This window comes from Mus caroli, unplaced genomic scaffold, assembly GCF_978045245.1.
Source record: "Mus caroli unplaced genomic scaffold, Mus_caroli_1 scaffold_7, whole genome shotgun sequence".
NCBI classification, from domain to species: domain Eukaryota; kingdom Metazoa; phylum Chordata; class Mammalia; order Rodentia; family Muridae; genus Mus; species Mus caroli.
In genome coordinates this window covers 77,474,758-77,488,494 of record NW_028227262.1, presented here as the reverse complement: position 1 = coordinate 77,488,494, position 13,737 = coordinate 77,474,758, and the positions used below count along the sequence as shown (strand labels likewise).

Sequence of the window (13,737 nt, the reverse complement as noted above, 5' to 3'; positions counted from 1 at the left end):
CATTCAGGGCATTTCCCAACCCACTGAGGTATGGGTACTAGTACCCATCTCATTATTTTTGTCCCTGCCTGAAGTCTCTCTGCTTTGCCTCTTGACCCCTTCTCTAAGGTCTTGTATTCCTTTCATGTAGTATGTATACACACCTTCCTCCACACAATTCGTCCCTGCCTTTCCTTTCTTCACCAAGGCCTTTACTTTATCCTTCCACTCATTCACGCTTTCAAGTGTGGGGCCTCAAGAACAGCTCCCAGCCCAGGGTGGAGCCAACTTCTCAGGGAGCCCTCTCATGTGGCTGGGAGAATCCATTCTATTCTCACTAGAAACTTCAACTTCCTCCCCTCTCAAACTTAAGGCTCACTCAGTCTGAGTCCATTTCCTCACTTGTACCCACCAAAGGATAACTTCTGAAGATTTCTTAGAAGTTTGCTTTTAACATGTGATGTTTGGGGTGATACCAAAGATATAGCAAGGAAAACTCCGGAGAGGGGTAAGCAACAAGAGTGAATTTAGTAGGCACTAATGCCCTTGTGCCCACAAGGACTGTGTCCACACTTCCATTGTAGCGTGTGGCCTTGCTATGGGTTCACCCATTTGTCTCAGTTCTCTAAGGTCAAGGACTTGTCTAACCTATTGTCCTAGTTGGCTTTGTCAACATGACACAGTTTAAGAGTCATTCGAGGGGCTGGTGAGATGGCTCAGTGGGTAAGAGCACCCGACTGCTCTTCCAAAGGTCCAGAGTTCAAATCCCAGCAACCACATGGTAGCTAACAACCATCCGTAATGAGATCTGGCGCCCTCTTCTGGAGTGTCTGAAGACAGCTACAGTGTACTTACATATAATAAATAAATAAAAATCTTAAAAAAAAAAAAGAGTCATTCGAGAAGAAGGCATAGATTGAGGAATTGCCTAGATCATCATGGGCCTGTGGACATGTTAGTAGGGGGTTATAGTGATGCGGGCTACCTGGTGCAGGACAGCTCAGCCCAGTGTGGCAGCCCACCTCTTGGCAGGTGGTCCTGCATTGTATAGGAAAGGTAGCTGACTCTTCAATTCCTCACCTTTCTTACTCTCCATCCCTCCTTCTCTCTTTCCCTTCTCCCTTCTCTACACGTGGCTATGGCTGGCCTCTCTCTACCTTCTCTCCTTTCTCCCTGCCTTTCTACAGTAAAGCTCTAAAACCAAAAGAAAGAAAGAGAGAGAGAGACAGAGAGACAGAGAGAGACAGAGACAGAGACAGAGAGACAGAGAGACAGAGAGAGAGACAGAGGGAGAGACACAGAGAGAGACACAGAGAGAGAGAGAGAGCTGAACATGAGCCTACAAGGGAGCAAGTCAGCAAGCAGCAGTCTTCCAGGTTTCCACTTCAAGCTCCTGTCCTGACTTCCTCCAGTAACAAACTGTGAGTGTAAGGCAAACGAACCCTTCCCTCCCCTACATTGCTTAGATAAGAAAGGGACTGAACTAAAACCACCTGTCCTGCTCTGCCTATGCCTTTCCACCTACACCTCTACAGGATTTTTCTCAATGGAACAAACACATGTATAAATGAACAATGGATCAATCAATCGACCAATCAGCAGAAACATATCACAGGAAATTCACAGAGCAGGGCAAAATGGAATGGCACTGATGGTGGCTGAGAGGATAAAGTCTTGAGATTCCAGTGTGACTGTTAAGGACAGGCAGGAGCTTCCTTCTCAGTGACTCTGGAGCCAAACCTGAGCTTTAAAATCAGGGAACTTTACAGGCAGAGCTTGTTGAGAAGGAAGTGTAGGCTGGGAGTAAGGAAATGGAACCAGGACTGGCCTAGTCCCGGGACAAAGAGGAAGGGCCGGATTTCCATTCGTGTGCACCATTTGGAGAGGTAGATTAGGTCTGTTCACTCTTCCTTAGCCACAGAACAGCTTGCTCTGCCTGTAAACATCCTGTCCTTGAGGAGGGCTTATCTCTGGAGCTTTTGCCCTCACACACCAGCATCCCTTGCCACTTTAGTGTCCTCGCCCTGTGATAAGGATGGGCTGCCGTGGCTAGGAGCACACATGGGAGACAGGGAGTGCGGAAGAACCCACAGGCAGCATTGTCTTCTAAGGATACTTCAAAGGCCCAGGAACTTGCCTTTTGTTTCACTCTCTCATCTTACTTTCAGAGACTTCATGATGATCTCATCCTAACTGACTTTCAGAGCACCCCAGTTTTGAGCCTAAGATTATTTGGGAGCACCGAGGAGTTGGAGAAGAACATATACCAGTCAATCATTCATTTTTAATTTTTTTTTTTTACTAATACTGTAATTTTATTGGTAATTCTAATACATGTAGATTTGCATAGAATACAAGCTCATGTTCATTTTATCAAGTTCACATGGGAGATTAATACTTCTGTGATCAACATAATGATATTCTATATCAGCATCTATAATTCATTACATTAAATTCCTATTTTAATCAATGTAATAAGGTTCTCTGGTTTCATTTTGTGTAGAGTACTACCTTGCTTAGATAGATTTTCTTAGCATTCTATTTGAACATGGATGCAAGATGTGTGTCTTTCTTTTTTTTTTTTAATATTTTTATTACATATTTTCCTCAATTACATTTCCAATACTATCCTAAAAGTCCCCCATAGCGCCCCCCACTTCCCTACCCACCCATTCCCATTCTTTTGGCCCTGGCATTCCCCTATATTGGGGCAAATAAAGTTTGCAAGTCCAATGGGCCTCTCTTTCCATTGATGGCCGACTAGGCCATCTTTCGATACATATGCAGCTAGAGACAAGAGCTCCAGGGTTCTGGTTAGTACATCATGTTGTTCCAACAATAGGGTTGCAGATCCCTTTAGCTCCTTGGGTACTTTCTCTAGCTTCTCCATTGGGAGCCCTGTGATACATCCAATAGCTGACTGTGAACATCCATTCCTGTGTTTGCTAGGCCATTTTTAATTTTAATATATGTTTAGGACTATGTATATATGGGAGTATGTACTCCAGGATGGCCTAGAACTCTCTATATAACTGAAGATGACCTTGAACTTTTTATCCTCCTGCCTCCACCTTCCCGTTGCTGGGTTTACAGGTGTACAGCACCTTCTGTGCCGGGATGGAGGCACTCATGCATGCCAAGTAAGCACCCTACCAGCCAAGCAGCATCCCTACTCCTTAATTTCGTTTGGAGACAAGGTTTTGGTGTATAGCCTAGGACGGCCCCAAACTCATGATCCTTCTGCTCCAGCGTTGCGAGTGCTAGGACTTATGGGCAACTGTCACCATGCCCACTACACTACCCCTGACTATCCCAAGCCTTTTGAGGGCTCAAGGGCTGAAGCCTGGAAGTACGTCCTCCTCTTAGCCCCAAGCCGACGTCCTGAGAAGAGTTTAAAAGGCTGTCGTGGCTTCCTTTTTAGTGCTCTGGATACTGATGCCATCTTTCCCCAAAAGGAAAACTCATTCTGCTTTAGCTCTTCTACAAACCATTGATCTCCCTATGCCTGGGTATCGTCAAAGCAGGCTCCAACCCCACAGCCTTTAATCCCAATCCTCAGAAGGCCAAGGAAGGCAGAGCTCTGTGAGTTTAAAGCCAGACTAATCTACGAAATGAGGCCTGTGTCAAGGGAGGGCAGGGAGGGAAGGAAGAAGGGAGGGAGGGAGGGAGGGAGGAAGGAAGGGAGGGAGGGAGGAAGGAAAGAAGGAAGGAAGGAAGAAAGAAAGAAAGAAAGATGGAAGGAAGGAAGAGATAGGGAGAGAGGCAAAAAAGAAAAAGAGACAAACCAGGCTCCATCACCAGGATAGACATGATTGCCTAATAGTGGCCTCCTATACAGTCTAGAGCTACTTGGTATCAGGTTGGGGACAGTGCTCAAAAGGCAGACCTACTGGCCACACCAAACACTTCCACCTGAATCTTCACTGAACTGTGTGCTCTGTTGGTCTGACTAGCGAAGGCCCAAGGAATGAACCAAAAGGTCCAGAAACAGGAAACTTTTTATTGTTGCTTTTTAAAGGTATTAGGAGTGTATTTGTGTGTGAGAGAGCGTATGAGTGTGTCTGCACTCGTTATAGGCATGTGTGAAGAAGGGGTGTCAGATTCCCCAGAGATGGAGGTGTAAGCATTTGTGAGTCTCCCAGCATGGGTGCTGGGAGCCAAACTCCGGTCCTCTGGGCAGCAAGGGACATCTTTTCAGACTTCTTGCTGAAGCTTTTAAAAGCTGTTTCCATGTGGGTGGATGGATTATGCTAAAAAGATTCTAAAAAAAAACCCAAGTGATCTATATAGCAAATGGTTCAGGGAATCAAGGTAGGCTGGGCAGTCCAGAGGGGCCCCTGGGAGGGTCAAATAGACATATGCATTTCCTAAATGCTAACCCTGTAGCCTGGGACAGAGGCTCTTAGTTGGCTGTGCAGTGAGAGTGTGGTTACTCAGATCTAAATGACGGTTGCCTGCTATCTACAAAGTGCATACAGATAATCCACTCCTGAGTACCCGGACCATAGCCTCACTTGTGTGCATACAGAAAGAAGCACATACTGGGAGGTTTGCTGGAAGCTTGGCTTATGATGGATGCTTGTCATCAATCTCTTTCCCCGGGAGATATTTACACATGTATAGGAAGCTATGAAAGAGACGGGAGCTTTCCATGTTCTGGTATGAGATGGCCCCCAATGTATACTGTTGATTCTGTGCAGATTAGGGAAAGCAAGGTGTAGGAGGTATAGAGAACAGAGGAATGCCACCAACAGGCAGTTAAGGGACTCACAGGTAGGGACCCACCTGATTGAGTAGGCCTAGCCCCTAGTCTAAGATATGCAATAGACAGATTAAGAAGAGAGTCTAGAGGGCCTGGGTGGGAGGGAAGCTCTGTATGCTTTCAGATTCTTTAGCATTTCTTAAATATGCGCATGCATGACCTACTTTTTAAAAATTTCCTTTACACAATAACTAGGAGAGCTCTAGTGTGATGGCTGTCCTTGGGACTGTCTGTGTTTCTTAGGCTGGTATGTGAACTTACTGGATTCAGTAGCTTTCCCCTTGGACTGCCTAATAATTTGTCTTCAAAACAAAAGTTCCTCCATTATTAATGAGCGCCGTGTCCCACTCTGGGGGTGGGGAGCATCAATCACGCCTCTCCTCTTTCAGCCCTGGTCCTTTGTAGCTGTGAAAGATGAAACAACTTTGCCGGGGAAGAACCCCACCCTCGCCCCACCCTCACCACGCCCCACTCTCACCCCGCCCCACACCAGTTACTGGTGAATACTCAGGAAGAGCCTGCTAAAGCCAGAAAGAGAGAGGCTTTGGTGAGGTGGGCCGCTGACGGAGGAGAGGGAGCTGTATGAGTTTGGAAGGGCTCTGAAATGACTCGCTAGGGGTTGCTTTCATTTTTAGCTTCTTTCATCTGGGAAGGATGCCTGGGAAAGACTTACTCTTTGGCCCCTCATACTAGCGTAAGAGACCTTTTTATCCACCACATCTTATTTTAAGTAAGGATACCTGGGGTTTGTTTTAAGTAGGTGTGGTCAGACTTGAGGACCTGAAAATGGCTGACAGGAGGGAGATGTTTGTCCACATCAAAGATCCCTAGTAATAGGAAGTGCAGCCTCACACAAGGCCACTAGAGGAGGTACCGGGATGGTTCTGGAGGCAGAGGGTGGAAACGGGGCTTGCTGTCAGCATGGTTCCATGAGAAAGATTTGGGTTTGCTACTGTAAGTGGTTCTGAGAGATAGGAGCATCTCTGGCTATCTGGTCCTGGTATAGGGAAATGCAAGCATACTCACAGTGGCTGAGAGTATGAGATCCTGCAGGCTCTAGACTATTGGCCTGCATGTGAAAGCTAAAGGTCTTTGAGCATAGACCTTTTCCTTACTCACCAGCCCTCTCTCATTTCCAGGGTTGGGAGGGTGCTAGAGAGAAGGCTCAGCAGTTAAGAGTGCTTGCTCCTCTTGCAGAGGACTAGAATTAGGTTCCCAACATTCATGTTAGGTGGCTCACAATCTCCTGTAACTATAACTTCAGAGGGATCTGATGCCCTCTTCTGGCCTCCAGAGTCACTGCACTCACATGCATAAACCTACACATAGTTACACATACACACAATTTAAAAGTAAAATATTAGAAAAAAGTAAGAAAGCTCAGAAGGAGCCTGTGCTTGTATTGGGAGCTCTTTCTTGGCTAGATCTAGGAAGTGGCTTACCCTGACGAGGACACTTCCTCCAGAGTCAACAAAGCCTCGAGATACTGTCAATGCAATTGTGCAGGTTATTCACAGCACCAGCTAGAGACTGGAGAGGTGGGGTTGAAATCTGGGTTAAACTCTGCTTACCACACCATGGCCCCAGTGATCTGCATCAACCTGAGGGGCTTGGCTTTTCCATTTTTATCAGACTTGACGTAGAGTAGCAGAGACACACCAGGACACTTGTCTCAGGTTGATGTTATTTTATCAGTCTCTAGCTGGATCCCTAAATTCAAGGACATCTGACTATTTCTCCTCCCTTCTCCTCTCCTCCCTCTCCTCCTCCCCTCATATCTCCATCCTCTTTCTCTGTGTCTTGCTGTTTCTGAAGGAGGGTGTGTGTGTGTGTGTGTGTGTGTGTGTGTGTGTGTGTTGGTGTTTCTGAAGGTACACATCCATGTATTTGTATAACAGAAAACAGCTTCAGATGTGGTTCCTGGGGCACATAGACTTTTTTGTTTTGTTTTGTTTTGTTTTTAACACAGGGTCTCAACGGCCTGTGACTCAAGTAGGCTAAAGTGGCTGGCCAATATCCTAGGGATCCACCTGTCTCTGCCTCTCCACTGCTAGGATTACAAGTGCACGCTACACCAGCTGGCTTTTTTTTTTCTTTGTTCAATCTGTGGATCACGCTCAGCTCATCACACTTGCAAAAGCAAGCATTTTCCCAACTCCACTCCCTCTTCAGCCCAAGATGCCAGAATCTTGTCTCTGTCTGGAAGCTCCAGGATTGCAGGGAGTCTCTGCCACTCCTCCAACCCCCACCTTATATAAGATGGCACAGATAGGTGCAGTGGGGGCCAGTGTTTGTAGGACAAATGGATGAATGGGCCTGAGGGTGTGTGGGAGTCCAGCATGTATGTTATCCCTCACTCTTCTTTCTTTCGGCACACACAAAAAAGATTAAGATCTCTGCCTGACATTGAGTAGAGGAAGCAGGACTCTCCTGCTTGGTAGGAGTTGGACTCCTCTTCCTGCCTTTATTGAAACAAGAAAGAGGTGCCTGACCATTGTGGAGACCCTGCCAGCTCCACCCTGCTGTAGTTCCCCCTGGCCTGGCCTCTGTGTCTCCTGGCCACAAACAGTGAAGGCTGAATGACCAGTGCCCAGACACAGACTTGACCTTCTGAGTCTACAAGCTGCAGCTGGATCAACGTGCCAACCCCAGGTAGCATAGCCCTGCAGAAGCTGTTAGCTGCTGCCAGGCAAGGCCATGCTGTAACCGCTGAAGTGAGCCGGCCTTCCTGCTTCTCTTGAGAAACAGAATCAAAACGAAACATGAGTTGGCTTTTAGGACGAGGTCTCGAGTGTGTAGAAGTGCATGTGTGTGCACATGCCTTCCGCAGGTGGAGGATGAGGACTCTAGGAACCTGGCATACCTGTATGAGATGGGGGGGGGGGGCATCCATGCCAATCCCGGTCTTTTTTTTTTTTTTTTTTTTTAAACAAGCTTTAAACAGTGCTGCGGAGAACCTAATGGAAGGTATATTTTCTTATCTTTCCAGGTTTCCATTCTATTATGAACTAAAAATAGCATTTGTAGCCTGGCTGCTGTCTCCCTATACAAAAGGATCCAGCCTCCTGTACAGGAAGTTTGTTCATCCCACATTGTCTTCAAAAGAAAAGGTAACTGATGCTGCTTCTAGCAAGGGAAAAAATCAAAGCCCTGTGTAGAAAGGGTTTTTCTGTTGCAGGAGACCCCTTGTGGTTCTTTACTTCAACAGGTAAGTGGTTTCCTTTAATAGTGATATATATATATATATATATATATATATATATATATATATATATATATATATATAATATCCCTTCTGCAATTTTAGTTTCTTTGATTCTTTTAAAAGCACAGGAATAGGGCTGGAGAGATGGCTCAGTGGTTAAAAGGTCCTGAGTTCAATTCCCAGCAACAGCATCCAATGCCCTCTTCTGGTGTGTTTGAAAACAGTTACAGTGTACTCATAAACATTAACCAGGCAAACACAGAAATATTATGAGAATCTGTTTCCGTTGTAATCCCCTGCAGATAGTGTCTTTGATTGTGTGATGCTTACAATCCTGTGAAGTTTTCAGAAATTTTATAAATGCTAGGGTCCCAAGAGATGGAGTTGGTGGTTGGTGGTCATTCAGGAGGTTGTTGGATGTTTGTTAGTAGTCGTTAGTTTGTTAGCTCAAAGAAGAACCAAAAGAAAAGAAATTAGATTGGGATATTGTGATAGGGGGTGAAGCTGGGGAGTGGGGTTAAGGGTGGGAAAAAGAAAAACCTACAAAGTAGCAAAGACCAACTACAATCTCATTCATTCATTCTCTCTCTCTCTCTCTCTCTCTCTCTTTCTCTCTTTCCTCCCTCCCCATCTCTCTCTCTCTCATTTATTGTGTATGGGTGCATGCACGCCATGGCACATGCAAAGACCAATGGTTCTCTCCTTCCACGTGTGTCTTGAGAACTGAACTCAGATTCTAAGGCTTGACACATGCCTTTATCCACTAGTATCTTGCTCTGTAGCTCAGACTGTCCCTGAATAGCCCAGATTTGCCTGCAACTCATCTTGGTCCTCCTGCCTCAGCTTCTCATGTGCTGGGATTAAAGCTTGCACCACTGCATTCAGCTCCAAGGCCTTTAAAAAAAAAACTCCCTGAAAATAGTGGTATATAGCTTTAATTCCAGCACTCAGGGGGCAGAGGCAAGTGGATCTCTATGAGTTCAAGGCCAGCCTAGTCTACAAGGTAAGTTCCAGGCCAGACAAGGCTGAACAGCGAGACGCTATCTCAACACACCTCCAACATTATTCCTGTAAGCTTCTTTTTGTTTTCACATTTCACTTTCATTATTCTGATTGTATGTGTGCATGGAGGATGTGTGCAGGATAATTTCATTCATGCATAAAACTTGTGCTGATTAAAAAACTATTAGTACACAGGACTTGTACATATTTATGAGGTACAATGTGATATTTCAGCATTTGCACAATGCGTGCTGATCAAATCAGGGCAATTAGCAGGTCTCATTCCTTAATACTTTGTTTTTGGAAAGTTCCACCGCTCCTCTATCCCCACCCCCTGCCCTTTCTCTCTGTTTCCCACCCCTACCCACACCCACTCCACCACCCTACCACCCCACCTCCCGTTGTGAGCTCCTGTCACCTGCAGTGCTTTGGAACACTAGTGCTCATTTCTTCTGTCTGTAGCACTGTCCAACTTTCTATGGCCCTGCTCCCTCTCCTCTTGAACTCTGCGTCTAGACTGACTATTTTAACACCCACATAGGAAAGAAAGCATGGTGTTTGTATTTATTTCACATTACCCAGTGTGCTCCATTTCGGTCCATTTTGCTTAGAAAAGTTATCATTCTATCTTATTTTGAGTTAAATGAGTAATTTTCCATTATGCATATATACCATATTTCTGCATTCATCCACTGATGAGCATCTGGGTTAATTCCACATCTTAGTATCATGAATAGTACAGCAATATCTGATTGGTTCAAAATCTGCACAGTTCTCCCAGCACATGCAGGTGAAAGCATCTGATAGCAGTCAGTATCCCTCGGGCTGGAGCGACGGCTCAGGAGATAAGAGCACTGCTTGCTCTTGCAGAGGTCCTGGGTTCTTCCCATCACTCAAGCAGTAGCTTACAGTCATCTGTAATTCCAGCTCCAGGCAATTGAACATCCTTTTCTGACCTCTGCAGGCACCACATACACATACATAATGTTTATACATACATGAAGGCAAAACATCCAGACACATGAAAAGAAAATAAATAAATCTAAAAATATTTTTAAAAGAATTCATATTCATGGCAAAGTTCAAGGAACATACATCAACATGATAAAAAAAATCCTGTGTGACAAGACAGTGCTGGCTGGGAGAAGCTTTCAGCTTTGCCTTTATGTCTCGGATGAGATCAGCGTGTCTGCCTTCACTACTCTTACTCCACACAGGATTGGAAAGTCTCTCCATAGCAGTCAGGCAAGATAAACAAGAAAGAGTCATGCATACGACAGGAAGAGAGCAAGTCACGTCACTCCTGATTACATCTGATCTGATTCAATATGTGTAAAACCCTAAGGATTCCACAAAGAGACTGTTAAAACTGACAGATGAATTCAATAGTCAAAAAATTAAAGGAAATCAAGGTATAAAATCAGTAACATTGAGGCTGGAGAGATGGCTCCATCAGTAAAGTGTTTGCCGTTCTGTGTGGGGGCTTGAGTTCTGACCCTGAAGATCCACGTGGAGAAACAGGCTTGGCAGTGAGTGCCTGTAACCGCAGGGCTGGTGGGTAGGGGAGGAACAGAGAAAGGCAGCTCCCTGGAACTCCCTGTACGGATAGTCTAGCCACATCTGTGGCTATCTGTGGCTAGTCTACTGAGTTTCAAGTTCAGTAAAGACTGTCTTAAAAAGAAAAGAAGGTGGAGAAATAAAGATATGGCTTCCACAATCATGCTATGCACACGCAGGAGTGCATATTTGCACATGTTTAGATATAGTGGCTGGTCAGGGTGGCTCACACCTATACTCCTACCTCTCAAGAAGCTAAGGCAAGAAGATTACAAGTTTGAGCCACAAAATAAGAGCCTGTCTCCAAAAAGTAAAAGTGGTAAAATTATGTAAAAATGTTGTCTGTCATTATTGATAAAGCTTTTCACAAACTAAAAAAGATAAAAAGATTAGCAGTCTAACTCCTCAAAGATTACATATCTCCAGTTCTAATACTCAGAAGGAGGAAGCAGGTGGACTTCCTGACACACGTCAAAGACTGACAAGAATGGTCTAAATAGTGAGTCTCAGGCCACCCAGGGTCATCCAGGCCCTTGTCTCAAAAAATAAATTAATTAAGCCGGGCGTGATGGTGCACGCCTTTAATCCCAGCACTTGGGAGGCAGAGGCAGGTGGATTTCTGAGTTCGAGGCCAGCCTGGTCTACAAAGTGAGTTCCAGGACAGCCAGGGCTATACAGAGAAATCCTGTCTTGAAAAACCAAATAAATAAATAAATAAATAAATAAATAAATAAAAATAAAAATTAATTAATTATCAAAACAATCTTTTTAAAAAAAATAACATTTAGACCCTGTCATTCTGCAGATAATAAGATCTCTACATGTACTGTTTACCACTTTATATAGACTCTTTTTTCAATAGTTGTCAAATTTAGCCTGGGAACAGTGGTACACAGGCATACAGTCCCAGACCTTGGTAAGAACAAGAGAGGGAAATTAACAGAGCTAAGGACTTCCAGAGCAGTGCAGCCAGCATAAGACGAGTTGGTCTTGTGCTAAAGAGATGGCTCAGTGCTTGAGAGCACTGACTGCCCTTCCAAAGGTCTTGAGTTCAATTCCCAGCAACCACATTGTGGCTAACAGCCATCTGTAACGGAATCTGATTTCTTCTTCTGGTGTTCATGAAGACAGAACACTCAGATATATAATATAAATAAAAGAAGAGCCCATCTCAGAGAAACAGAGAAACAAAAGCTCAGCATAGAGGACTGGGAAGGTAGCTCAGCTAGTGGAATGCTTGCCTAGCATCACAGAGCCAGGGGTTTAACATCCAGTACTGTCTAAAACCAGGCATGGTGGCACACACCTGCAACCCCAGCACTTAGAAGGTGGAGGCAGAAGTTCAAAGGACATCCTAAGCTGTCTTCCAGGACAGCCTGAGTTACTTGAAATCCTGTCTCTAGGTAAATAAATACATTCTTAATATAAATAAAATAGTTGCATTCAAGAAGATGGCTCAGTGTTGTGCAAGCATGAGGTCTTGTGTTTATAACCCCAGCAGCATGTAGACAGGCAGGGTGGGAAGTGGGGAGGGGTGGTAGACACAAACAGATGCCAGGGGCTCAGTGTTGGCTAGGCTAGTCAACATGGTGAGCTCCAGGTTCAATGAGAGACCTTGCCTCAAAAGCTAAGGTAGAAGACCAGCTAAATGGTGCACAGGATACATATGCTTGCCACCAAACCTGACAACCTGAGTTTGAGCCCTAGAACCCACATGGGAGAGAAAGAGAACTGACTCTTGCATGTAATATTCATGCCTCATGGCTGTATACACACACCTAAATAACTGTAAATTTAAAATATTTGTTTTAGTAGAGAGCAGTAGAGGAGACACGCAATGTGCATACATGAGTGCATACACACCCCACAGACACGAGCATACAGCACACGTAAACGAATAGGAATGAATCATGGCCTAGTGACTCACAGTGACAGAACTGTTTTCTTCCACTTAAATACTGAGATTGTTCCAATGTTGTTCTTGTTACAGGCAATTCTGCCCTGAGCACTACCACGCATTCAGATCCTTCAGTTCCTTCTTTTGTCTTAATGAATTCCCGAGAGTGGGATTACCGGGCTAAACGCTCCTAACAGTATATACTTCATTAATTGCATTATTTTTCTAACCTAATTATGTAGTAGAATTCTTTAAAATAAAATAGGTACCTGTTATGTTTTGAATATGAACTCCCCTGCCTCCAGTCTCTTGGGTTTGAAGAGTTTGTAGTGCTGTGTTGGGAGGCTGTGAAATCTTTTAAACATGGGGCCTAAGGAGCAAATGTGGGTTGTGGGGCAGGAATTCAAGTTTATATTTGCCTCTGGTCCTCATACACTGAGACCTCTATTTCCTGGTTGTGCCATATAAGAAACAGTGGCCACATGTTCCTACCACTATGACTTTGAGCAGCTCCCACCAATGTATCTTGCCCACCATGGTGGACTACACCATCTCAAACCACCAAAGGGGAAAAACACTCTTGCCTGAGTTTGTCAGGAATCTCTCACAGCACCAAGAAATGAACAAACAGAGTTAGCTCCTGCTGATACACTAGTGTCTGCACTTTCTGAAGTTCAATGCTTTGGACTTCTGGCCAGCCCTCAACAGCACCTTTGGAACCAAGCCCACAGCTGCCCCCTCCCCATCTCAGAAAGATGGGGCTAGAGATCTAAATACCTCTTCACTTGCTCGTCTCCTTCTCCCCAAATGTTGTCTTCCTTGAAGCTGTATCCTGTCCACTGGAGGAAAAGTGGTGTCTCTTAAGAGCTGCCAAGAATCACTCCTTAGTCTGCTGGATCACAGAGCCTGGGCCCTCCTGGGGAGGCTGTGAAGAGGGATAGCAGCTGGGGCTGCCTGAGCCCCCTAACCACCACCCCCCAACCCCAGACCTCAAAGCAAAGGAAACTCATTATGGAGCAGAGCTTCAAACAAGACTGAGGCCACATGTCTTACTGAACTGTAAAACAAACCACTGTGACTACCATACACCCACCTTCTCAGGACAATGAAAGGTGTAAAACAAAGAAGTAAACAGAACACAGTAGAGTTGATCCAGACCCAAGCTGAATTTGCAGTATTGCACCTCACTTTGGTCAGGAGACCTCGGTGCTGTTTCCCACATTGCTACACTGGAAGACTTTAATTTCCTTTATTTCAGCATCTGTTAAACTTATGTCCCTTCTCCACCAAAATAATGCCTGTTTCTTTCTGTACCCAATTCCTCCTATCATTGCT

General features: G+C 45.0%; 1 protein-coding gene across 2 annotated transcripts in view; it reads left to right on the top strand.

Moving 5' to 3' along the window:
* Window positions 1–13,737, top strand: part of Reep1 (receptor accessory protein 1) — a 103,013-nt gene that overhangs the window by 58,526 nt on the left and 30,750 nt on the right. For both annotated transcript variants that reach the window (XM_029479011.2, XM_029479012.2), the window contains exon 4: window positions 7,731–7,851. In XM_029479011.2, coding sequence (XP_029334871.1) covers window positions 7,731–7,851 — 121 coding nt within the window. The remainder of the gene's footprint in view (window positions 1–7,730; window positions 7,852–13,737) is intronic.